The following is a 26,907-nucleotide window of genomic DNA, read 5'->3' on the forward strand; positions in this document are numbered from 1 at the left end:
AAATTGCACTATTAAAAATACAAAAAAGTAGTAATTAAGAGAAATCTAATGAGGAAGATGCCAAAAAATGAATATTCTTGAAAGACATAATTTATCTTTCCTTTTCGATCAGCCTTATGTGCCTTGAATTTCTTGGAAACACTGGCCCACATTAAATTAGTATGTTAAACAAAATAAGTTACTTATACAAATAATTTAGAATAACGACAATATTGAACCTGAATTTTAGGATTAAATATAACTTTCATTACCTAGGTGTTCTTCTTTGAACAAACTTAATGTTTCTCTCAATATTGTAACATCGATGGCGATTCATATCCATATGCAAATATTGCAACCATTCCTATAACTTTTCATCTGACATTGAAAAGAGGGCCACATGAACAACCTTCTCCACAAATAACGTCATACTTTTGTAATATCGAAACAAAAGTATGAAGATTCTTTTCATAAGGGGAAGATCAAGAGTTAACAAATATATTTTTCATTTCAAATATGCTCATAATTTGATATTCAGGTGTAATCTCTAAGGAGATAGGTCTATAATTTCTGCAAGTCATATTAAAAGTAGGTATTTCGACCTTGCATTTATATTCAAAGACAATTTTACCCACCAAAAACAATCCCACAAAAATTTTAGATTCCTATATGCAATAAAGTTTGACCCACTAACAGTGAATCACCATTGTTAAGTTCAATATATTCATAATAATTCATATCTTTGACCTGCATTAACAAAATGTCCCGTATGATGTAGTGGGGGATCGATTTGGGTAAGAAAAAATTTGGGATCTATTTGGGTAAGAAAAAAATTGGAGGAGTAAGGGATCAGTTCATGTAAGAAAAAATTTGAAAGGATAAGGAGTCAGGGTCGTGGTGGTGGTCGAGGAGTAGGGGTGGGGTAAGAAAAAAAATCAATATTTTAGGGGAATAGTGGGTGCATTGAGTTAGGGGCAAGTGGTCGAGAGTAGGGGTGGTAGGTTGGTGGGGCAAGAAAGGCCAATTTATTTAAAAAATAAATAAAATTGGAGGTGCGTGATTGGAATAGAAGTTTTTTTAAAGAAATTGTGTCCAATGTGGTGGTTCTTGGGATGAGGGTGGATTGTGGTGATTGGAATGGTTTCGACTTTGGAGAACAATACATTTGTTTACTCTATCTTTATTAGATGAGTCATTTTTCGTATTTTTAAAAACTTATTTACCACAGAAAGATATTTTTTGACCAACCATACATGATAAAATAGTCAAACATACCATGTTTCACAAGTAAAATTTTTATATCGAATAATATCAAAATTAGTGTTTTATTATTATTATTATTATTATTATTATTTTGTTTTCAAACTTCTCTAATAATTTCTTTAACCAAATTAATATTTGTTAATCTCTTGATTATTGGTGATCCTATCTGTGTCATTTCTTACTAAAATTTTATCATTATTTAGGTAATCGTGCACCTATTTGATGAAAGACCATTTGATGGTCAAGTTGAGTCATGTGACTCTCACTATAATGTTACCACTATAAAGATTCAATCAAACATACCACTTCCAATTACATCACTCGTCTAAGTGATTATATCAACGATTGATCTAAGCCAACTTTTCATAAACTATATTAACCAACTGAAAAATAATTAGATCTAACCTCCTGACATCAATTTAATAGAAATTATTTGTAAGATAGATGAGTCGTAGTTAGTAACAATCCATCACTATTCATACATAAAGCAATTCCAAATATTTCCAAATATTCGGTTAGCAAGATATCTAATTCTAACAACCCATACAACTGACTTTCAACCATTGAATAATCTCAGCATCTCAAGCACAACTAGTGTGGTATCAACACTAGCATTGGACACTGTCTTTCAAATCTTGTAGTATTAAAAGAATTTAGATTAGTACGTTTAAGACACTAAAGAAAAGAATAATTCTGAAAAAAAAAAGAAAAATTATTATCATATTCAAAGGTAAAGTTGAGTAGTTAAAGTCTAAATTTCTAATAGTGTTAAGCGGTCTCTCCTTGAACTGCTTCTGCTATTTCAAAAGAGAAAATCATTTTTTTTACTAATATTTGACATTATGCCATATTTGTTCAAAGGGTTTAAGGGCTTTAGGAAGTAAAAGAAGGGAGAAGACGAGCGAATAGGACATTGATGTGTATTTTTTCTTTAGAAAAATATTTTTTATAAATATTCTCTTTAATATGTATTGTGATCCCGGACAAGCATTAATTTAAGTGTAATTTAGAGAAATATCATACATTTTGGGCAAATAATATCATATCTCGTAAGTTTCTTCAAATACAAAAGTCTCTTATATTTCATCGCTTGTGTATACATTTCTCTGTTGTCGGATACATTGGTCTTGCTCACAGATACATTCCTCTGTTATTGGATACATTTCAAACGATACATTACTTAAGCTTTTGTTGCATCATATACATTCCTCCATTGTCGGATATTGAGATCTTTACTCTGTTATTGGATACATTGATTTTCATGGATAAATTCCTCTATTGTTGAATACATTGCAAACGATGCAATACTTAAGATTTTATTGTGTCGGATACATTCCTCTGTTGTCAGATACATTGGTCTCTAGTCTATTATCAGATATATTAATTTCCAAATACATAGCTTTTTAGACAAATAACAACGGATATATGTATTGGGTACTACAATATAATGAAATTTGTCATAATTATTACTTATATATCAAATGATAAGTAATGATAAGGGATGTCTATGAGATTAGGAGAGAGAGAATGAAAAAAAGATTTTTGTAAGAAAATTTAAATGATAAGGAATTTTAGAGATTATGACATTAAGTATTTAAACAATTTTTCCTTAGGGCCTGTTTGAAAAGTCACCCTAGTAATTGAATTTGGTGTAATTCGGTGTAATTACATTGTGTGACATGTTTGGTTGACCATGTAATTACTGGGTCTCTAGGTAATTGAGTGTAATTGACATGAGGTAATTACAGTTTCCAATTCTCAAGGAGGGGTTGTGAATTGCTGGTAATAACATGGTGTAATTACAAGCTGATTACTTTTTAATTATTTTTTTTGTCTTTTTTTTAAATTTATTTTATTATTTTAAAATTTTCTAAAAATATATTTTTTATTTTATATTATTTATATTTCATTTCCTTCTCATTCTCGACCTTTGCTTCTTGTGAGTCCATGTGATTTTTCGTATTATTTATTTTATGCTTATTTTTTCATTAGCATAATTTTGTTAGTATTCTAGTTTTTAAATTAAAGTAGAGTTCATTGCTGAATAAGGTTATAGATTTACATTTTTCTTTACTTTTAAATCATATTTATGTACGGTTTGTTGAAATTTGGCATAAGAGTATTATATTAATTTTTTAATTTTGAATATAAAACTTATGTTATATTTTTGGTTTCATTTGTTTAAGTAGTGTTGACATGATATTTCACATTGCAACCCATTTATTTTTTAGTTAGACTTGATACATGATCTTTTTATCAAATATTTTCATAATTTATGACATCATATTTATAATATTAATCTTTTTGTCAAACATGTATTTTATGATGTTCATAAATTTTGTACTTCTACTTTTTATTATTAATTCAATTAAACTATACTAATTTGAAAAATATAAATCAATTATTAATATTAGTTAAGAACATATGTTTGTTGATTAACATATTCTTAAAAGATAATATATATCTTAAATATTTAATATAAATCATTTATAAAGGCCCTTATTTGTCTAACATAGATTTTTAATTTTAGATAATTAATTTTTATTTTAAAAATTTAATATAATCTTATGATTACACTTATGAAGACTAGCAACATAGGTATTAGTTGGGACATAATAACATAGTTTCAATTGGGAAACATGGAATGTAGGATATATATAGAGCAACATGGAAGGCTTCTTTTGTCTGCTTTATGTTATTTGTTGTTGAATTTCTTTTTCTTTTTTTGTTCTATTGTTCCTTCGTGATTTTTCATTCAAATGCGTTTTTGTTGTATGTCTGTATTCTTCCTTATGCTTTCAAACCTGGTTTAAGTATCTGACTTTTGTTTATGCTCTTTTGTGGTATGTTTTTGTTGGGAAAACGCGAACTAACACAAAAATATATATGGTCAAAATAATGGAAATAAAATGGGAAAATAATGACTCCAAGAATTTTACGTGGAAACCCTTTAAATAAGGAAAAATCCACGGGCCAAGAGGAGCAACTGATATCACTATAGTAAGGAATTTTACACTGTGTAGTCACGAATACAATACTCAAAGTGACTACTACACACTCAAAAGGAATAACACTCTTTTGATTTTCACCTTACTAAAATATTGCTCACACTCTATTTTTCTTTACATACTATTTTTCTTATATAGTCTTTGGAATACCTCACTTTACTCTAAAATATTTTTTGTCTCTAACTTGATGTATTTTACAAATGAGCTAATGAGCTCCTTTTATAGAAGAAATTTGCAACGGTAAATTTCAACATCATCCACAATATGTCAAAGTTGTGCCATCGAATATTTTTAATTGTTGTGTTTCTCAACATTTGCTGCCACTGCAAATTTGCCAACCTTGCCAACCATTGACAATTGCATGCATCAATTGTTGAAGTCAATAATGGGGTTGGACCCCACAAATCTCCCCTCCAGTCTCATTCACTGGAAGGAGGTATCTTCATCTTCTTTAAAGAGAGCTCATACCCACAAGTTCTTTGCATAACTCGAACTTGTCTTTCGGTATCGTCTTGGTCAGCATATCTGCAGGATTTTCACTTGTGTGGATCTTTTTGACGTGAAATGATTCACTCTCCACTTTCTCACGAATCCAATGATATTTGACGTTGATGTGTTTTGTTCTTGCATGGTACATGGAGTTCTTGCTCAAGTCTATTGTACTCTGGCTGTCACAATAGACAATATACTCCATCTGATGTAAACCAAGCTCTTGAAGAAATCTCTTGAGTCATATCATCTCCTTGCCGGCTTCAGTAGCCGCAATATACTCAGCTTCAGTTATAGATAGTGCAACACACTTCTGCAACTTTGACTGCCATGATATAACTCTTCCTGGAAAAGTAAACAAATATGCAGTAGTGGATTTCCTGTTATCAAGGTCACATGTCATATCAACATTTGTATAGCCCTTCAAGATTGGATCTGATGCTCCAAAACACAAGCATTCATCTGAGCTTCCTCTAAGATGCCTGAGTATCCACTTCACAGCTTCCCAATGCTCTTTTCTCGAATTGTCGAGAAATCTGCTGACAACACCAATTGCGTGAGCAATATCAGGCCTAGTACATACCATTGCATACATTAGTCTTTCGACGACGGAGGAATATGGAACTTTGGACATGCTCTCTTTTTCCTCCCTAGCTGTAGGACACATATTTTTGCTCAACTTCATATGACCAGCAAGATGTGTACTAATAGGCTTAACATTCTTCATATTGAAGCGCTCTAGTACACGTTCAATGTACTTTTTCTGTGACAAGTAAATCTTCTTTTCATCTTTGAGACGAGTAATTCTCGTGCCCAAAATTTTCTTGGAATGACCCAAGTCTTTCATAACTAAAGACTTACACAACTCTTTCTTCAACTCGTCAATCTTGGAAGTATTTTTTCCCACAATCAACATATCATCCACATACAGCAAAATGATGATATAATCATTGTCAGAAAACTTTTGTACAAATACACAATGATCTGATGAAGTCTTGTTATAGCCTTGCTCCCCCATAACAGATTCAAACTTTTTGTACCACTGTCTAGGAGCTTGCTTTAGTCCATAGAGACTATTTCCGAGTTTGCACACAAAATTTTCTTTTCCATCTACTTTGAAGCCCTCAGGTTGTTCTATATAAATCTCTTCTTCTAATCACCGTGAAGGAAAGTCCTCTTCACATCCATCTGATCAATCTCTAAATTAAGATTAATAACTAAACCTAGAACTGTACGAATCGAGGACATTTTCATAACATGAGAAAATATTTCGTCAAAGTCTATACCCTTCATTTGATCAAATCCCTTAACAACCAATTTAGCTTTGTACCTGGGCTTCAAGTTGTGCTTTTCAACTTTTAGCTTTGAACACTCACTTGTTCTTCAAAGCTGTCATGCCTTTGGGCAATTTTACCAACTAATAAGTGTATTTCTCATGCAGAGACTTCATCTTATCTTGAATGACTTCAATCCATTGATCTTTGTGCTCATCTTCCATGGTCTCCTCATAACATTCAGGTTCTCCCCCGTCAGTGAGTAACACATACTCATTGGGTGAATAATGGGAGGAAAGAGCTCGTTGTCTTGTGGACCTCCTAAGCAAAATATTTGATTCGTCCACAACTTCATGAGCATGAGGATCATCAATAACAATATCATTGTTATTATCAACATCAACATGTTGATTCGTTACATGATTATGGGCGTCACCATGATCATAAGCCCAACAACAACATGCATACTTGTGTGAGGAACTTCATCTAGATGATCTATGCCATCAAAACTTGAAGATTCTATCTTCTCTGCTTTGTCAATATCTTTAATTGTTTGATTCTCCATGAAAATAATATCACGGCTTCTCACGAGTTTCCTTCTCAATTGGATCATATAGCCTGTAACAAAATTCATCAAGGCCATATCCAATGAAGATGCATTGCCTTGTCTTGGCATCTAACTTTGACCTCCCATCTTTCGGCACATGTACAAAATCTTTGCAACCAAATATTTTTAAATGGTCATAGGAACATCGTTTCATACCAAACACTATTTGGCACATCACTTTGCAAAGCAACAGAAGGAGATAGATTAATAACATGTGCAACAGTCAATAAAACCTCACCTCAAAATGAGTTCGTCAACTTTGCTTCAGAAAGCAAACATCTAACTCTTTCCATCAAGGTCCTGTTCATCCTCTCAATCAAACCATTAAGCTGAGGAGTCTTAGGAGGAGTCTTCTCGTGTCTAATACCTTGATGCTTGCAGTATTCGTCAAATGGTCCACAGTATTCTCCACCATTTTCAGTACGAATACATTTCAGTTTCTTTCCAGTTTCTTTTTCAATTGAAGCCTGAAACTGCTTGAATACACCTAACACTTGGTCTATAGTCTTCAAGACATAGATCCAAAGTTTTCTCGAGCAGTTGTCAATAAAAGTGACAAAGTAGAGTGCATCACCCAATGTCCTTGTCTTCATTGGACCACATAAATCAGAGTGCACCAATTCAAGCAACTTTGTCTTTCTTGAATTGGTGCTCACACTTTTCTAATTTAGCACTTTTGAAATTTGACAATAATTTCTTCTTGGCTAGAACATTAAGTCTTTTTTCGGTGATGTGGCTAAGCCTCTTGTGCCATAACATTGAAAAGCCATCGTTCTCAACCGCATTCACCATATCAATACAAGTAGAAGTCGTAGTCCAGTATAGACCACGACGTTTGTTACCACGAGCCACAACCAAGAAACCCTTAATGAGTTTCTATTTTCCATCACCGTTGGTACTAACATATTCTTCATCATCCAAAACACCAACATAAATTAGGTGCAAACGAACATCAGGTGCATGTTTCACATTGTTCAAAACTAGTTTAGTTCCAACACTAGTTTCCAAACAAATTGTACCAATACCAACCACCTTAGAAACAATCTCATTACCCATACTCAAATTTCCAAAATCACAAAGAGTATAGGAAGAGAAAAAAATCCTTCCTTGTTGTCACGTGAGATGCGACACCAGTGTCCAAAACTCAGTTTGACTCATCACAAGCAATATTTATCATATCCGCATCAAGGACGGTAACAAGATCTTCGGTAGTGATGGTGGCTAGGAATTTTTCATTGCCATCTTCTTTAGTTTCCTTTTTATTTTTGTTCTCCCTCTTCAACTTCTTGCAAAACTTCTTTGTGTGCTCTTTCATGCCACAATGAGAGCACTCAATATCCTTAAGTCTGCCTCTGGATTTGCTGCTATTTTGTTCTCTATTCTAAGAACCATGAGTTTTGTTTCTCCCCTGGAGGCAGTTATCAGGACATCCGACGAAGAAAAACCTTGAATTTTTCTTCTCATCTCTTCGTTCAAGACACTACTCTTGGCAGAATCCATAGAGATCACACCATCCGAAGCTGAATTTGACAATGAAGTTCTAAATATTTCCCAAGAGTCTGGAAGGGAACCAAGTAGAAGCAAGCCTTGAATTTCTTCATCAAATTTAATGTCCATAGCAAATAATTGGTTCATGATCCCCTGAAAATTATTCAGATGGTCTGTCATCGGAGAACTATCATAATACTTTAAACTCAACATCTCCTTTATTAAGAGCATTTTATTGTTGCCAATTTTGTGAGCATACAAACTTTCAAGATGCTCCCATAAGGTTCGAGCATGTGTCTCCCCAGAAATATGGTTCAACACATTATCACCAACTCATTGCCTAATGAATCCACAAACCTGCTTATGCAATGGATTTCACTCTTCATCTATTTTATTATCAGGCTTTACAGTGGTAAAAATTGGTTTGTAAAAATTCTGACATAAAACAGATCTTCAATTTTTCCCTTCCAATTGACATAATTAACACCATTCAAAGTAACCATTCTACTTGTGTTGGCTTTCGTCGTTTTCCCTCAAAAAAATAGTTATTACAAATCAAAGTAAATCTTTTTTAATGTGGAAGTTCAGACTGTGTTGCAACCACATAGCATACTCAGATAAAACCTTGGCTCTGATACCAGTTTGTTGGGAAAATGCGGACTAACACAAAAATATATATGGTCAAAATAATAAAAATAAAATGGGAAAATAATGACACAAAGAATTTTACGTGAAAACCCTTTTAAATATGGGAAAAACCACGGGCAAGAGGAGTAACTTATATCACTATAGTAATGAATTTTACACTGTGTAATCACGAATATAATACTCAAGTGACTACTACACACTCAATAGGAATAACACTCTTTTGATTTCCACCTTACTAAAATACCTCTCACACTCTATTTTTATTCACAAACTATTTTTCTTATATAATCTATGGAATACCTCACTTTGCTCTCAATATTTTTTCCCTCTAACTTGGTGTATTTTACAAAGGAGCTAATGAGCTCCTTTTATAGAAGAAATTTGTAACTACAAATTTCAACATCATCCACAATATATCAAAGTTGTGCCACCAAATTATTTTAATTGTTGTGTTTCACAATATTTGATACGACTGCAAATTTGCCAACTTTGCCAACCATTGACAATTGTATGCAACAATTGTTGAAGTCAATAATGGGGATGGACCCCACAGTGTTATTGATGTGGTGGTATGAGAGACGACTTTGGTACAATTTAAGTTGAATATTCACAAGTGTTGAAATCGTTAAATGCTAATTTGATCGCATATTAATATTTATTTGATTTTAATCATTGAAATGGTTATGTCGGAGTAAAATGACTTATTTTGTAGGTAAATTATGAATTATGATAGTTTCAAAAGGAAGTGGTGGAAGAGGGAGCCAAAGGAGGAGGCTCAGTACAGTGAGTTTCTTCTAACTTTTTGATATCAAAATTCATTAATTTCCATATGTTGTTTGTTGTAAATTATATACGCAGGTTCTGATGTTGTAAGAGAATCAATAAAGTTGAGTCCAACAGAACAAGAGTTTTATATGAATCCTCGAAATAATCATTTAGATGTTTACACAAAGAGGACAACTTTAAAAGTTTTCACATTTGTCGTCAATCTTAAATCATACTTGGATATTTATTCTTGATAGTTTTATTTCTTCTCATATTTGTTGCTTGCTCCCTTCTATATTTGTTTCTTTATTGCTTTTGGAGATTTAATTTTTTTCACTTCTATTTGTTTTTAGTTCTAACTTTTGTTAGCATTTTACCTATTGTTGTTATTTTTATGTTCATTGCAGGGGAAAAGGAGATATATATTTCAATGTTTTTACCTATCGTTGTTATTTTTATGTTTATTGCAGGAGAAAATGAGATATGTCAATATTTCAATATTTTTGTCTATTGTTGTTATTTTTATGTTCATTGCAGGAGAAAAGAAGATATTTCAATGTTCTGGGACTATTATAGAAAGTGTGGATAGTTAATTCTATAGCAGTTGGTGATTTCTTTTCATCCCATTCTCAAATTTATCTAATAATTTCTTTAACCAAATTAGTATTTGTTAATCTCTTGATTATTGGTGATCCTCTTTATGTCATTTCTAGCCAAATTCTTGTTAGATTATTTGATAATTATAACTATTTATTTAGGTTATCGTGCACCTATTTGATGAAAGATCATTTGATGGTCAAATTGAGTCATATGACCTCCACTACAATGTTGTTGCCATAAAGATTCAATCAAACACACCACTTTCAATTGCATCCCTTGCTCATTTAAGTGATTCTATCATGATTGATCCGAGTCAGCTCCGGAGTACTGAGGAGAAGTCATTTCAATTTCGTCCACATTCAAAATCATTTGATCATATTTTCGGAGACATAGTTATTGCACTTGGACGTTTTTATGCTAAGCCATATGATATCACGACTGCTCCTGGTGAATTCTGGTTGGTGTTTTCACTTGACTTTTACTTTGTTACAAACATACCTAATTTTCATGTTTGTTATTGAGACTTCTCTCTCAAATTGTTATGATTGATCTGTGTAGCATTGATCGTTGTGACGATGACTTAGAGTGTAAAGAGCCTTTCAAGGCGACTTGCAAAATTATGAGAGTAACTCTCTTTCACACTTTTTTAAAGAAAATTTCTCTCACATTTATCTCTTACTTTGGCAGTCAGTAATACATAAATTAATTTAAATAGTATTTGAATATTTGAAATTCAGATATAATACATTTTTAAAATCGTGAATAGGAGAAAAAATAAACATAACAATTGTAATACATTTTATATTCAATTTATTATATGGGGTAAAAGAGAGTCCAAAGCTAAAAGGGCAAAAAAAATTGCCAAAAATTCCAAAAGGGTAAATCAATTTTTTTTTAACCCAAAGGGCAAAATTGCTTCTATCGAAGCGATTTCCTTCTGACAAATATTGACACCGTTACTTCATTAAAAAAAATAAAAATCGCTGCCACTACAACGTTTTTCTCAAAAAAAAAACTAAAATCGCTGCTATAACAACGTTTTTATCAAAAAAAATTTCAAATTAAAATCGTTGCCAAAGCGATTTTTTTTTTTTTTTAAAATTCTTTCAAAACCTTTGGAACATTGTTTTCCATCTCCATTTTTTAAAGATTTTTTTTTAAAAAAAAATCGCTGGTTTCTTTTTTTAAAAAACCTTTGGAACATTGTTTTCCATCTACATTTTTAAAGAAAAAAAAAGGTTTTTAAGAAAATCGCTAATTTTTCTAAAAATAAAATCGATGTCGGGGTAGCGATTTTTAATTTTTTTTAAAACAAAAATTCTTAAAGAAAGGCACTGCTAATTTTAATTTTAAAATTATTATTATTTTTTTATATACAAACGCTGGTATAGCAGCGATTTTTGTTCTTTTTTTCAAAAAAAAAATTTCGAGAAAAACGTTGTTGTGGCAGCGATGTTAATGAAAAAAAGAAATAAAAAATTGGACTAAATCGCTGCTAGGGTAGCGATTTTTATTTTTTAAGGAGTAACAACGTCAATATTTGTCAGAAGAAAATCACTTCGCCAGGAGAGATTTTGGTCTTTTGGTTATAAAAAAATTTGATGTGCTCTTTTTAAATTTTTGACAATATTTTTTGCCTTTTTGACTCCGGACTCGGATAAAAGGACTCAAAAAAGGAGGAAGCTAAGGAAGAAGGTAATGAAATTGAAAATACAGACTGAAGCAGAGAAGAGACAAAATAATCCCATCCTTAAATAAGTTATCATGTATTTTTTTCAAACAAATGTGGAATAAACTTATGCTAAAATTTTAAAAAAAAACCGCAAGGCACTGACAATCATGCGCCTTGTAAGGCGCGGCTGAGCCTTACGAGGCTCACGACGAATGTCCCTTGCAAGGCGCATGGAATTTCGCATCTTGCAACGACTAACCTAATTTAGACGATGTCAAAAAAATAGTTAGAAAGTTGCCCTTTTGGAATTTTCAGAAAATTTTCTTACCCTTTCTGCTCCGGACTCCTTTTAAAAGAGTGTACCACGTCAATACTGGACAAGTAAAAATACACCAAGAAAATATTTATATTCTTAAGACTCGTTTGGTACAAGGAATAAAGAATAATTAATCCTAATTTTAAGATAAACTTATCTCATATATACTTAAAATAAAATCACAAAATAACTTATCTCAAAATAAGTTGTTTCTTACGAATCAAGTTATGCCAGATAATGGTGTGTGGAAAAACAATGTGCTATTTGAATTTACCATTACCTCATATTAGACGTCACATCGATGTATGGCTTAGTTTTCATCGACATTAATTCTATTAGATATTATCACACCAAATATATGTTGATAATTGTTTTCTTATTAACTACCTCCTTGGTCCGACAAATAGCAACAAGGCGAGTTCTAACATTGTGCACCGTTAAAAAGACTTCTAGACGAAAGAATTATCAATGCATGCAAAACACTATTCGGGAATTACTTAGTTACTATTTATACTTCGTTAATCGCTCATTGTTCCCACAATCCTAGTTGTGGATTTAGTTACCCATATTAGTAAGAACACAATTCATATTTTTAGAAGAAGAAATCATGAACTTACGTAGTGAGAATGATAAACGCAGAATTTCAACTTGAATTTCCAAACCAAAATCTTCAAAACAAGCTTAGGAAATTAAGAATTGCTAAAGTTGCAATTTAATCTCCAAAGCCAAAAAAACTAGGACAAAAGTAATAAAGTCTAACCTCCAAAATCGAGGTTTACATGCCCTATATATAGAAAATTAAGTCCTAAAAAGAAAAAAATGTTTCAGGACGCGGTTTCAATCGACGATACTGACCTACGGACCATGGATTGATCTACCATCCATGGATCCTCCTCCGTAGCTCCATACTTAGAATCTTCAGAATCAGGTACTGGAACCCCTCTTTGAATCATTTGATGAATCAACAGTACGGTCCGTAGACTAATCTATGGTCCGTTGATTGCAACCGTGGTTCCACACTTGGTCAAGAATTCCCTAATTTTCCTTCAAGCCTTGCCTGCCCATCTACGACACCCATCTACGGAGTGTGAATGGACCTACGGTCCGTGGATCACCTCCGTAGATCCCCTTTTCTGCACATCCTTCAGCTGCGTCTCTCAATTTCCATGTCTGAACATATTTCTTGCAAATATGAGAAAAATACATAAAAACCAATACAAAATGGCCCTAGACACACACAACTCTTAAGTGAAATGTATTAAAAATATCGTAAACTCATGGTATATCAACACCCTCAACTTAAATTCGTTGTTTGTCCTCAAGTGACACACTAAAACTCTAAACGACACTTTGTATAGAAGCAAACATTTCAAGCACAAGCAATCACATGGCTCTCTACCCCGACTCTCTTCTCGACTGCAAATCTTTTCTCTCAGACTCAACAAGCTAACTTGTAAGGATCCAAACATGACAAAGACTGACCAACCGACACACAACATACATTGTTTTACTATCACCAAGGTACCAACTTTCCGACAATGTAACTAGTGCCCTTACTTAAAACGAAATCCCTTTTTCACACAATAAATTTGATTTTGAGTACAAGGATTTATTCAACACTCAAACTCAGAAGTAACTTCAAGTACAGTTAGTGCTCAATACCATAGGCTTACCCCTATTTTCAGTGCTTAGACTCTCCAAACTAGGTTCTAGGACCACTATAGGACTTTCTTGGCTTGTAACATAGGCTCAGGGTCAGATGTGGTACATTTGGGTACGTTTTAGTGACTTTCTACCCTCCTTGACATTACATTAGGCTTTCTACCTTTTTTTTGCCATATTCTTGACATCCTACAGTTTTATCTTTTTTCCCTTGATTCTCTTCAACCATGGATGTGACTTTAGACTTTGTAGCTCTTTATTTTTCACTTTCATCTTTTTCTTGCGTTTTATTCTTTTCTTTAGCTTTCAACAAGCCACATCCTTGCCTTTCTTTTTTCTCTTTTTCAACATCAAACTCTTTTCATACCCATTTTTCTTTTGGTTTTCTCTTTCATAGCCACCCTCAACTTATGGATTTTCCATTGGTTGAGGTGCACAATACCTGATGTCGGATCAGGGCCAAGATTGAGGTTACTTTTACATTAGCCACCCTCAACTCAGTCTTTTGGCCTAAGTCAAGGTGCACATGTCCAAAGAGGGACCGGGGCCAACATAGTAGATTATGGGAAGGTGAGTTAGGGGTTTAGAAATAAATTTTCTAATTTAGGCTCAAAGCATTTTGATCAAAGGGAGCATTTATTTCATTTGGCTGGATTTTTCTTTTAGGCAATATCGCGCCCTATCTTTCGCAAAACGGGTTTTGGTGCACGACCTAAATAGATAATTTAATTATGATTAATTAAATTATCTATTTTATTAATTAAGCATGCAAGACTAGGTGATGTAATAAACGGAAAATAAATATTTAAATAATTAATAAAAGAGGAGCGAGGAGACAGAAATTGCACAATCAAATAGAATAAACAAATTTTTATATCATTATTTAAGCTACCCCAAACAAATATAATAATAAACAAATAAAGGGACAAAGGAAAGGGAGACTCTGAAGGACTTTAGGATCAACACTCGACTTTATTATTTGATAGGCTTCCATGTAAGGACTGACAAAATCAAGGTTTGTCGCTTTAAGCCTGAGTCAATGTCATCATCTCCATAGGGCCTAAACTACCCCTACCCCACCACCGCATGCTTTCATCTCTACAAAGGTGTCTATCGTCCCCGCTTAAGGTCCAAGAGGCATTGGACTACTGTTAGGAAGAGTTTAGACAAAGATAAAATATAGCAGACTCACCTAGACACCAAGTCAAACAATTTGGACAAACATTTATCACATAAGGTGTCATATTGGCCTCTAGATTTTAATTAACATGCTAACAAACACAAAAGGGGTGAAAATGTCGCATGTTAAGTGTATGCAAACAAGCATAGCAATACATATAAACGGGCGGCGAGCAATACAACAATATAACAATTAATTAATGAAAGGGCAAGTAATTATGACATAATGCATATTTTGTTTACTTTTTATTAATAAAGCATGCATGAATTATTTATTAGTTGATTAAAGGTGGCGAAACAATTACTCATAATGCAAAAACTAAAATATTTCGGGCAGAATTAATTAGGACAACAAATTTAAAAATAGCAGATTATGCAGAAAATAGATTATTTATGCGGTAGCAAATTAGACTATTATGCGAGATTTATTTTAAGTAGCAATAAGTTTAATAGATACGGAAATTTAATCAGTAGCTGATTTTAATCGGGACAAACGCGTAGTAAATGCAGAAAACAGTAGCAGATTCAATATTGATGCCGAAATTATTTTTAAAAAAGCAGCCAGCTTAGTAGATGCAACAATTAATTATTAATGCAGAATATTTATTTTAAGCATATTTGAATTAGGGCAGTATTTTAAAATAGCAGATTCATGCAGAAATAATTGATTAATTTTCTCTTTAAGTAAGATGTCATGGAATAGTGGCAGAAAAATGCATAAAAGATTATTTCAGTTTTTTTTTACATGTTGGAAATTATTTGATAACGCCTGTGAATATGACTTCTATGATTTCTAACCCAGGTTCAAATTATATTAATTGGAATCCTATAGGCATGAATTCTATTATATGACAAGATTATCAAAACACTGAAATTATTATCAGATTAATTAATACATCAAACTTAATTATTGAATCCTATAGGCGTGGTTTCTAAGTGATGAAACATGCTAAAAGTTATTAACACATAAGGAATTATTAACATCTAACAAATTTATTAACACCGAGAATATTAGAATCTAAATTTAACATACAAAAGTTATTATTGTCTGATTATTTAACACTAACAAACATACATAAAACTACTAAAATGATTAGTAGAGCATGCTAAAAATATAACAAATTATAGGCATAGATCTCTACACATAATAGCATGAAAATTATCCCGTAAGCACATTTCCTGATTTTAGCATGGAGGCAAAATCTTAATTTTTTTTTTTTACAGATTGACTTATTTCAGATTAAGCACAAAACAAAAATTACAATTTCACAAAGGCTTGATTTTAGGTCGGTTGTTATAACACATTTAGCCAGTTTTTATGGCTAAGCAAATATAAACATATTTTTTATAACAATCACACGTTTTAAAAAAAAATTAAAAAATATAAAGAAAACAGTTAGCACGTATATCCCCTTCCCCCTTAGACGATCCCCAAGTTATTTTATATATATAGAGAGAGTTAGAGTTTATAAATTATTACAGAACGATGATAAAAATTAAAATAATAAAAAATAGTAAATTATGAAATCAGCCTGTATATTGTTTCTCTATTATGACGACTTTTCATATCTTGAGCTTCTAGTTCAACCCTGCTAAACCAAAAGAAAGGAATACTACAAATACATATAGATATAACAAAAGCAAATAGTATATATAAGATCGATTATATAGACAGAATCATGAAGCAAACACATAGTCATATCAAAACACACAATGAAAGGAGGTGGGATATAAAACGGACATGGGTGCTTCCTTTGCTTTATTCAAACATACAACAAGATGCATAATGCAAAACAAAATTTAAACTAAGGCAAACACTAACCAGTTATGCAGAATTAATTATCAACAATGAAGATAAGCTTAATCCACTATTCGACCCGAACACAGCAAAACAACAGCACAAAGAGGAACTTTAATTTAAATCGGAAAACTTAATTCCCTTCTTTTTCGGAGTGGACAACAATATATTTTAGTATTTTTTGCATATGAGTAAATTCGGATGTGAGAGTGTGTTCAACCGTCCTCAACTATGACAAATAGGCCTTGATTATATACTAGGTGAGAGGGCATAGCACTAAAGGAAAAGAATAATTTTAGGAATCAATTATGATATTATTATTCTTTATTCAAAGGAAGAGCCAAATCACATTTATTTATTTTTTACCAATTATAAACAAGTAAGAAAATATTCACCTTTTCAAATAAGGTAAGAAGATATTAATTAACAACACTAATCAATTAATCAATCAAGGCATTATATCAAAGAGATAAGCAAGGAATTTGTCCGAAATTTAGCAAGGAAAGAAAACTAATGAAGATACGGAGTATATAATAGTTGACTTAATTGATTATCAAGACAAGGAAAATACTAAACAAATTGGACACCACTACAGGAAAAGAGATCATGATTGACATATTCCAAATTAACTTAGCACGAGAAAATCAATCAATTACCATAAATACATAAGCAAGCCAGTAAAGTCATTCATCATAAAAGACTAATATTGGGATAAAATATATCAACAATTGAGATCAATTAAAGGGAGAGGACTTGTGATAATCAATCAGCCAGTGCATTACATGATTTTAAAGTTGTTTTGAGATATTTAGAAATAATTTGAGATAGAGGGTAGTCAACCATAAGCATACTGTTAGAGCCAAAATTTCATCTTAGAATTTAGTCATAAAAATTAGTTTGAAGTTTAAGACAATGCATCAAATATATTCCAATTTGGCGATTAAGACTAATAATATGAACATGGACAACAAAATAACATATCTACAGTACACATTTTGCTTGTTTGCAATCTGCAGAACAGTAAATGAAAGTGACGAAGGTGAGTAAAACAAGTGTACAATATGAGTTCTTGAGGGCATACGAGATCAAACATCAATGAGATAACGGGGAAGTAATGAACAATGAAGGGAAATCAAGGTCAAATCGAACATGCCAAGCTCAGGTTCTCAAAATAATCATCTCACAATAGCCAAAGATAAAAACAATAAAAATGACAAGCTTAGAAATTAGCTTAAAACTTACTTGGACAGATCTGTAAGGATCTGTCTTTAATGAACTCGACCTCCGATGCTACTGTGGGCCGGAGTTGTTGCTGATATCGTAGTCGGAGGAGCAGAGAGAAAGAGGCGAAGGGGAGGAGAAAAGAAAGGCGGAGGTGTTGCCACCTCTGGTCCCTGTCGGCTGCTGGTTCTGTGGAGTTGATGGCTTCGCCTGGCTGCTTGGAGCAGTCGCTACTGCTGTCATGCACCTCGCCAGGCGTTGCTGTCGCTGGTCGGAGCACTGCTCCGATTGCTGCTGCCCGGAGAAAAAAAAGAGACGGGGCGAGGGAGAAGAGGAGAGAGAGGAAGAGAAGGCGGACAGGAGAGGAGGAGAAGGTGAAGAGGAGAGGAGATCGGCCTCTGGTTCTCGTCGGAGACTTGCCATCGTCGGTGGAGTTGAAGGGAAAGGCGGCTGATCTGTTGAAAGGAAAGGAATGAAGAAAGTTTAGGGTTTTGGTTCTTTTAGTTGAAATAGGAAAGAAGGGTTTAATAAATCTGGACCATTAGATTATTTTAGATGAGTGGCTAGGATTTGATCTAGAATTTAACTTAAACGATGGACGGTCAGGATTAAAAGCTGAAAATTAAAATCAGATTGAATTGAGGAGTTGGAATGGCTAGAATTGCAATAAAATTGGCTAGAATTGAAATGAAAGGGTGTTTATTATTGAAATAAAATTTGGATTGAATTGGCTAAAATTGAAAGGAATTAGAATAAAATAAGCTACAATTTAAATGATTTTGAGGAAAATTAAAGAAATGTTATCCAATTGAAATACTACAAAATACTATTAAAATTATTTAAATTTTAAAACATTTGAATTATTTCGAGTTTTACTAATAATAAAAAAACTATTTTAATAGTATTTACAATAACTTTTATAAAGCATGCATACAAAATATATAAGTTTTTAGACAAAATCAATTAAAATTTTAATCTCGACATATTAAAAAAATATGTATTTAATCGAATAGTATTTCCCAAAAAGGGTTATAGGTCGGTCAAAATTGGGTGTCAACAGGCAATTTGTGGACTTATCAGAACAAGGGCCTATGATCACTTCCTAGCCTCTAGAGTAGATTGTCTTAGCAGGACTAAACGGGCAAGTTCTAGATTGACACAAAAACTATTTGAACAATCAACTATTCTCACACACTTTTGGCATATCGTTTCATCATCAGATTATCAAATTACCCAGTTCAAGGTTTAGCTTAAGTCATGCCATCAAGTTGGTTCATTATCATGTCATACTCAGAGCTAACACATTCAACTTATTCTAGCCTACAAATTTTAGCACATATCACAAAAGTTTTTGGACAAGTATCATTTCTTTCAAAAAGTTTCATATTTTTGCCATCATGCTTCATTCTTTCTCATGCTTCTACACATACAATCCTAACACATGTCGGTAATTAAGCAGTCTCTTGGGGGAAAAAAACACAGGCAAGAAAACCCCAAGGGAGGATTATGAGTTAGGTTACTCAGACTTCACCCTATCACTCACAATCCATTTACCCCACCCCCAACGAAAAATAGGTGCAATTGTCCCCAATACACACAAAAAAATAGTAAAAAGTAATGGATTTGGGTGAAGCAAACCTGTATTACATAGCTCCGACAAACGATCAACAAGTGGGTGGGTCCGGTTTCCCAGAGCTCGCTACATCAATATTGGGGCCACCCTCAGTAGTGCCCATTTCAACAATCACATCACACTCAGTAATGCTACCAATCAGTCTAACTGCACCATCAGTGGTGCTCACATCATGACCCACAGTATTCAGAACATCCGAAATGGGCATAGAACTTGAACCCTAGCCAATGGTACAACAACAGCTCCTAAAGGCTGGGTGGATCTGGACGAGCTAGGAGCCCGACTCGCGGCCTGAGATGAGGAGTTCGAGACATCATCAGTGTGGGCTGGAGGGCAGGATCATCACCCTGCATTTGCTCCACAACATCTACTAAATCAGCTCTCATAAGCAACACATCAACCTGCGGCTCTCTGCGTGGTGCCGCCACATTTGCCTCATCCCGAATGAGGCCTATATCTAGTGTCCCCGTGGGCCGGATCAACTTGTCACAATGCCAGATCGGCACTCCAGAGTCCCTACATAACTGGAAAATTAGACAAGGAAAAGGATAAGTGATGGAGGCTTTGAAAGCCCTCTCATGTATCTCCGTAATGAGCATACATGCAAAATCGATCTCGAATCCCGCAACCAATGCTGCTACCATGACCGTGCGGTCCCAAGTTAGTGCGTTGTCAACATTCTTGGGGGAAATTCAATTGCGAACCAACAACCAGAAAAATTTAGCCACAAATGTGAGAGCGGCCTTCTTGATGCTCATGCCCGGAGTGGTGACCCACTCGACTCGCTCTCCGTCAGTAGCAATTTGACTAGCCATCCAGTGTAATAAAGTCTCTCTTTTCTCGGCGCTTCGCTGGAACTCTCCACCCCATACAGTGTTCCATTTGTAGTCAAATTTGGCCGTATTGAGTGCCCAAGAGTGATCAGGGCTAGGACCATAGAGGAACCGACGAATGGTGGTCTCAAAGATTTCTACAGAAAATCCGCGCACTAGTGTAGCTATGAGGGGTGCCTGGGCAGTGGGTCTACCATTCTTATGGATAGAGCCCCAAAGAGTAGCCGCATAAGAAGCATTGAACTCCTTCACAATCTCCTCACTGTAGGTGCTTGGTTCTCGAGCCATCCACTCATACTTGTGACGTTAAAAGAGCCGGTGGATTTCTGGTATGGTGTGTAGGCTCCCAGTGAGGACTCTACGTTCCTCTGTAATAAGTCGGGCCATCTTCTCTTTGTAATTTTTCATCTTGGCATCCCGATAAATTTGACATTGGCCCTCAACACACCATTTGTTTGACTCCCCAGCCACCGGATCTAGGTCGTAGCTTCGTGGCACAGGGACTTCTCCCGAACTAGTGGCCTTATCAGACGAATCAGCTTTGTCATGTGAACCTGAGCCTATGGCGGATCCAGAACCGAAGCCGGAAGCATGGGCGAGCTTAGAGCCGGAAGCAAAGGCGGACTCTGAGCCGGAAGTAGAACTAGCCTCAGAACTGGAAGCAGAACCAACCGGTGACCTGATTAGTGTGTTCTCCTTATCAGAATGAGAGTCAATGATTACGTCGGTGACCACCTGCTAGGATGTATTCTGGATAGCCCGAGGTGCAATATGGGATGTCCTCGTGGCCGGTGGAACATATGTTGGATCCTTTTCTGCGTCCATGTCTTCATCAATCACTCTAAAAGTAGGCACCACAGATTTTGATTTGCCCCTTTTGGAGTAGGTCACTTGCTTCTTAGGCGCCATGGTAACTGTGGATGTCTAATTAGTACCAAAATAAACTCATAACACACTCAAAAAGATTTTAGAACTAAGAACGAACAAAAATGAAAAACAGAAAAAAATTCAGACAGTGTCTTCAGTGGCCACCTACTGTGGGAATCTACGGTCCGTAGGCTGACCTATGGTCCGTGGATCCCCTCCGTAGATTAGATGTACCAAAAAGTTGGTCTCTGATGGGAACCACGGATGTGCAGAACGGTTCGTCGATTGATTTACTGATCGTAGTCCACTTCCGTGATTCCATACTTAGTGAAATTCTCATGTGCCACCAACCATGGACTTGATCTACGGTCCATAGATTGACCTACGGACCGTAGACGAGGTTTCATGGATGGGATGTGTACCAGGTCTCAGACATGCTTCATTGGAAGCCCACATTTTTGCCATATTCAACAATATCCTAGTCTAATCATGTATTTCAATATAAATTATGCTAGTTCGTCATTCTATGGGTTCTAATTACTCAATTTTACAGGTATTTTCTGCAAGATAAGGAACGCTGAGTGGAAACTTACATTTAGACTTATATTTCATTGTTTTTTTACATACAACAAGGTAACACAATCACAATCTATCGTCCCAAGGGTGCATTCACTTCTAATTTAGCATACAATTTCATATATTAATTTGCCCAAGGTCAAGACCCAATTCTGGACTTTCTATAATCAATCGATAAATCAAAATTCAAAGTTAGGGGAAAGTCGATTACCTTACAAGTAGCGGGAGTGGGGTGATTGTGTGATGACTCGACGCTTTCGAAACCACAACTTTGCCTTTACGCACCAAACCCGTACACCGGACCTCGTGGGGAGTTTTGGGGATGAGTGGAGTTTGGAGAGGAAAGGAAATTTAGGATTGTGGGGAAAAGAAAAGGAAGATTAATTGGGGAGTTATGGAGTGATTTAAGGGATTGGGAAGTTTAGAAACGGTTTGGGAGTAAATGGAGGGAAGTGGGAATGGTTTGAAATTGGGAGATTTTAATTAGGAGGGGTCCGGGTCGGGTCAGGCAGAACTAGGGTTTGGACCCACGAGACCCCGTCTACGATCCGTAGATTTGGACCGTGGATCACTCTTAGACTTGGAAGATTTCAGAGACTTACTTGGGATCTACGAACGCCATTCACGGTTCGTAGTATGAACCAAAAACCGTCGATGGGGTCCGTAGACCACTGCACCAAACCTTTTTCTGCAGATTCTGTTTTTCGCCCCTGCACATGTAGCAACCACTAGCCCTATGTTATGTCTAGCCAACACTAAAACAAAAATAAAACAACTATCTAAATGAGTACAGAGAAGCAACTAAACAAAGAAAACTACTAAATGGAAAACAAAAGCCTATTGTTGGCTAGATTTTACATCTTGGGTTGCCTCCCAAGCAACGCTTGATTTAAGGTCGCGGCATGACGCAGGCCTCTTGATTACTCAAAGTTCATCAAGATAGTAGGCCTCAACAACTTCTTGCACACTTTCTGTGTTTCCCAGATAGATATTAATCCTTTGACCTTTAACCATGAGCCTTGTTCCTTTACTATTCTCAAGCTCAACCGCTCCATGGGGGATCACTTTTGTGAGCAAAAATGGCCCGGTCCATTTGGACTTGAGTTTGCCCGAAAACAAGTGCAACCTAGAGTTGAATAGAAGCACAAGATCACCCATCACAAATTCTCGCTTTTCAATTCTTTGATCATGATACCTCTTCATCTTCTCTTTGTAAGGCTGAACTTTCATATGCTTTTAGGCGAAACTCATCAATCATATTCAAGTCATTCATTCTTTGATTAGATGCGGCGCCCCAATCCAAATTTAGCTTCTTCATCGCCCACATAGCCTTATGCTCTAGCTTTACCGGTAAGTGGCAAGACTTCCCATATACAAGTTGGTAATGAGACATACCTATGGGAGTCTTGTAAGTAGTGTGATTGGCCCATAGAGCATCATCAAGCTTCCTTGACCAATCCGTTCTATTAGCATTCACAATCTTCTCCAAAATTTGTTTGATCTCTCTGTTGGACACTTCAACTTGCCCACTAGTCTGCGGATGGTAGGGAGTGACTACATTGTGGCGGACACCATATTTCTCAAGTAGCGCCTTGAACAACTTATTACAAAAGTGGAAACCTCCATCACTGATAATCGCCCTCGGTGTACCAAATCTGGAGAAGATATTCTTTTTCAAGAATATGGTGACACTTTTACCTTCATTGTTAGGGAGCGCAACTGCTACTTCGATACATAATCAACCGCAACAAGAATATACTTCATCCCATGTGAACTCACAAATAGACCCATAAAATCAATGCCCCATACATCAAACAACTCTATCACCAATATAAGATTCATAGGAAGCTCTTGCCTCTTTGAAATCCCTCATTCTCTTTGGCAACGATCACAAGACTTGGCGAAATCGTGAGCATCTTAGTGGATGGTAGGCCAGTAGTACCCACACTGCAAAATCTTATGCGCAGTCCGAATACCACTATGATTCCCACCAACAGGCGATGAATGACACGCCTCAAGTACACTCAACATCTCCACCTCGGGCACACAACAACAAATAATCCCATCAGCACAACTACGATACAAGTAAGGCTCATCCCAAAAGAATTTCTTCACATCATGCATAAACTTTTTCCTTTGGTGAAAAGACAAATCTGGGGGGACCAAATCGCTTGCCAAATAATTAGCTAAGTCTGCGAACCAAGGAATCAGATCATGAAAAGCAGCCAGTACATGTTCATCTGGAAAAGCATCATTAATTTGAGCCCTATCACCAAGCTTTAGCATAGCCTCTTCCTCTAATCTGGACAAGTGATCGATAACTTGATTTTCGATCCCCTTTCTATCTTTTACCACGAAATTAAACTCTTGTAGCAACAATACCCATCTAATCAACCTCGGTTTTGCATCCTTCTTCGCCATCAAATACCTCAATGCAGAATGGTCAGTATGCACTATGACCTTAGTACCAAGCAAGTAGGATCGAAATTTCTCGAATGCAAAAACCACCACAAGAAGTTCTTGTTCAGTCACAATATAATTCTTTCGGGCCACATTTAGAGCTTTGCTAGCATAGTAAATAAGATGAAGAATTTTCTCTCTTCTCTGTCCTAATACTACACCAAGCGCCACTCCACTCGCTTAGCACATACCTCAAACGATTGTCCCCAATCCGATAAAATAATGATAAGTGCAGTAACCAACTTCTCCTTCAACTCTCCAAATGCTCTCGGACAAGCATCATCAAAATCAAACTTATACTCCTTTTCGAGTAGTTTGCACAGTGGATGTGCAATTTTAAAGAAGTCCTTGATGAACCTCCTATAGAAACCTACATGCCTAAGAAAACTTCTTACACCTTTTACAGAGATAGGTGGTGGAAGCGTTTCTATTACCTCTACTTTTACTCTATCAACCTCAATGCCCTTCTCGGAAATCCGATGACCCAGAACTATCCCTTCTTTCACCATAAAGTGGCACTTCTCCCAATTTAGCACCAGATTGCAGTCTTCACACCTTTTAAGCACCTCAGTCAAATGATCCAGACATCGATCAAAAGAGTCACCTACCACAGAGAAATCATCCATAAATACCTTAATAGTGTCCTCCACCATATCAGAGAATATCGATATCATACAACGCTGGAAGGTCGTTGGAGCATTGCACAACCCAAATGGCATCCGTTTGAAGGCGAAAGTCCCATAAGGGCAAGTGAATGTGGTCTTCTCTTGGTCTTCTGGGCTATAGAAATCTGATTGTAGCTCGACTAACCATCAAGAAAATAATATCAACCCTTACCTACAAGTCTATCCAACATCTGATCATGGCATATGGAAATGGTCATTTTCTGTCCAAGCATTTAACTTCTAGTAGTCCATGCAGACTCTCCATCCAGTCACGGGCCGCATCGGAACAAGCTAGTTTCTCTCATTAGGAACCACGGTAATCCCACTTTTCTTGGGTACACATTGAACATGACACACCCAACTACTATTTACAATGGGATAGATAACTCCAACATCCAACCACTTGATGATCTCTTTTTTAACTACCTCTTGCATAGACGAATTTAATCTTCTCTGGTGCTCAATACTAGGCTTTGTGATCTTGCATGAGTTGGATTTTATGAGAACAGATACCAGGAGGGATCCCAATAATGTCCACAATAGCCCACCCAATAGCTCACTTGAATCTCTTTAACACAGAAACCAAACACTCTACTTGTCGCCCATTCAAATCTGCCGCAATGATGACCGGTAAAGTATCATCTTTTCCCAAGAATACGTACCTCAAATGTGATGGTAGAGCCTTAAGCTCTAATTTCGGTGCCTCCTCAACAGACGGTCTTGTGGGTGGGGACTCATGATTTTTCATGTCTAACTCCAGTTTCTTTGGTTTTGCATGATATTCGCACCTATCAAGTGCGGCGACCAACTCATCACATTCTTCAATACCATCACTCTCAAAGTTCATCATAATCGCTGCTAGTGCCTCAACACCCAGTCTCTCCTCAACCTGCACCTTAGAAACACTCTCAACTCTATAGGTTATTGCCGATACAGATTGAAGCTCACTACTTTGCTTCATAGACCTACAAATATTGAAAGTCGCCTCTTCATTGTTCAGTCTGAATTTCATCTACCCCTTTTCCATATCAACCAAAGCGCGCCCCGTAGCTAAAAATGGTCTCTCAAGAATGATGGGAACCTCAAAATCAACCTCGCACTCAAGAATCACAAAATATGCCGGAAATAAAAACGACTCCACTTTCACTAGTACATCATGGAGCATACCTATGGGCCTTTTCACAGTTCTGTCGGCCATGAGCAATCGCATCGCAGTCAGTTTTGGATCTCCCAAACCTAACTTTTTGTAAATCGACAATGACATCAGATTAATGCTAGCCCCAAGATCACACAATGCCTTAGCAAAATGCAACAACCCGATGGTACATGGAATTGTAAAGGCACCAGGATCCTCATTCTTCTGCACAAGGGACCTAGTTGCAATAGCGCTACAATGTTGCTATTCATCATCATCTTTACTAGCATCAGTTTCTACCCCAGACGACATAGGTGGATCAATGGTCTGCTTATCTCCTCGAGTCGTGACTGCCATAAAATGTCCATCATTGTTTGGATTTTGGATAGTATTACTAGGAAGAGTGCCAGGTTGATGTGGGTTTACTGTAGTCGACAACTGAGTCATCTGTAGCTCAAGATGCTTGATCGACACTGCATGGGCATCAACTTTTTTACCAATACCAGACAAGTCATTTTGCATCTCCTTCACATTCTCATCAGTCGCGACAAACCTCCTCATCATTTTCTGCATCATATCCTCAATACATGACATATTACCTCCAGCTTCTCTAGGAGCAGATTCCCAATTTTGAGGAGGAGCATAAGGTCCAACTCGATCGTTTCTGTTGCCATAGTTGTTCCAATTGTAATTGTTGCCGCGATTGTAGTTCCCATCCCGGACATATTGACCCTCGCAGTTGTAATTGCCATAGTTCCGACCTTGACGC

The 26,907-nt window shown here is 35.7% G+C and overlaps 2 protein-coding genes across 2 annotated transcripts in view; one reads left to right on the plus strand and one right to left on the minus strand.

The window, feature by feature from the left end:
• LOC125811266 (PHD finger protein ALFIN-LIKE 4-like) overlaps positions 1 to 26,907 on the minus strand; it is a 141,897-nt gene that overhangs the window by 19,629 nt on the left and 95,361 nt on the right. The gene's annotated exons all lie outside the window — the stretch shown is intronic.
• On the plus strand, positions 9,476 to 18,423 carry LOC125811259 (uncharacterized). Its single transcript, XM_049490761.1, has 7 exons — positions 9,476 to 9,539; positions 9,615 to 9,758; positions 10,056 to 10,113; positions 10,178 to 10,223; positions 10,280 to 10,578; positions 10,680 to 10,746; positions 18,073 to 18,423. Exons 1-7 carry the CDS (start codon positions 9,476 to 9,478, stop codon positions 18,421 to 18,423), a joined length of 1,029 nt encoding a protein of 342 aa, XP_049346718.1.

The sequence above is a fragment of the Solanum verrucosum genome, unplaced genomic scaffold (genome assembly GCF_900185275.1).
Source record: "Solanum verrucosum unplaced genomic scaffold, falcon-dt-bn FXZP01000524.1, whole genome shotgun sequence".
Lineage (NCBI taxonomy): Eukaryota > Viridiplantae > Streptophyta > Magnoliopsida > Solanales > Solanaceae > Solanum > Solanum verrucosum.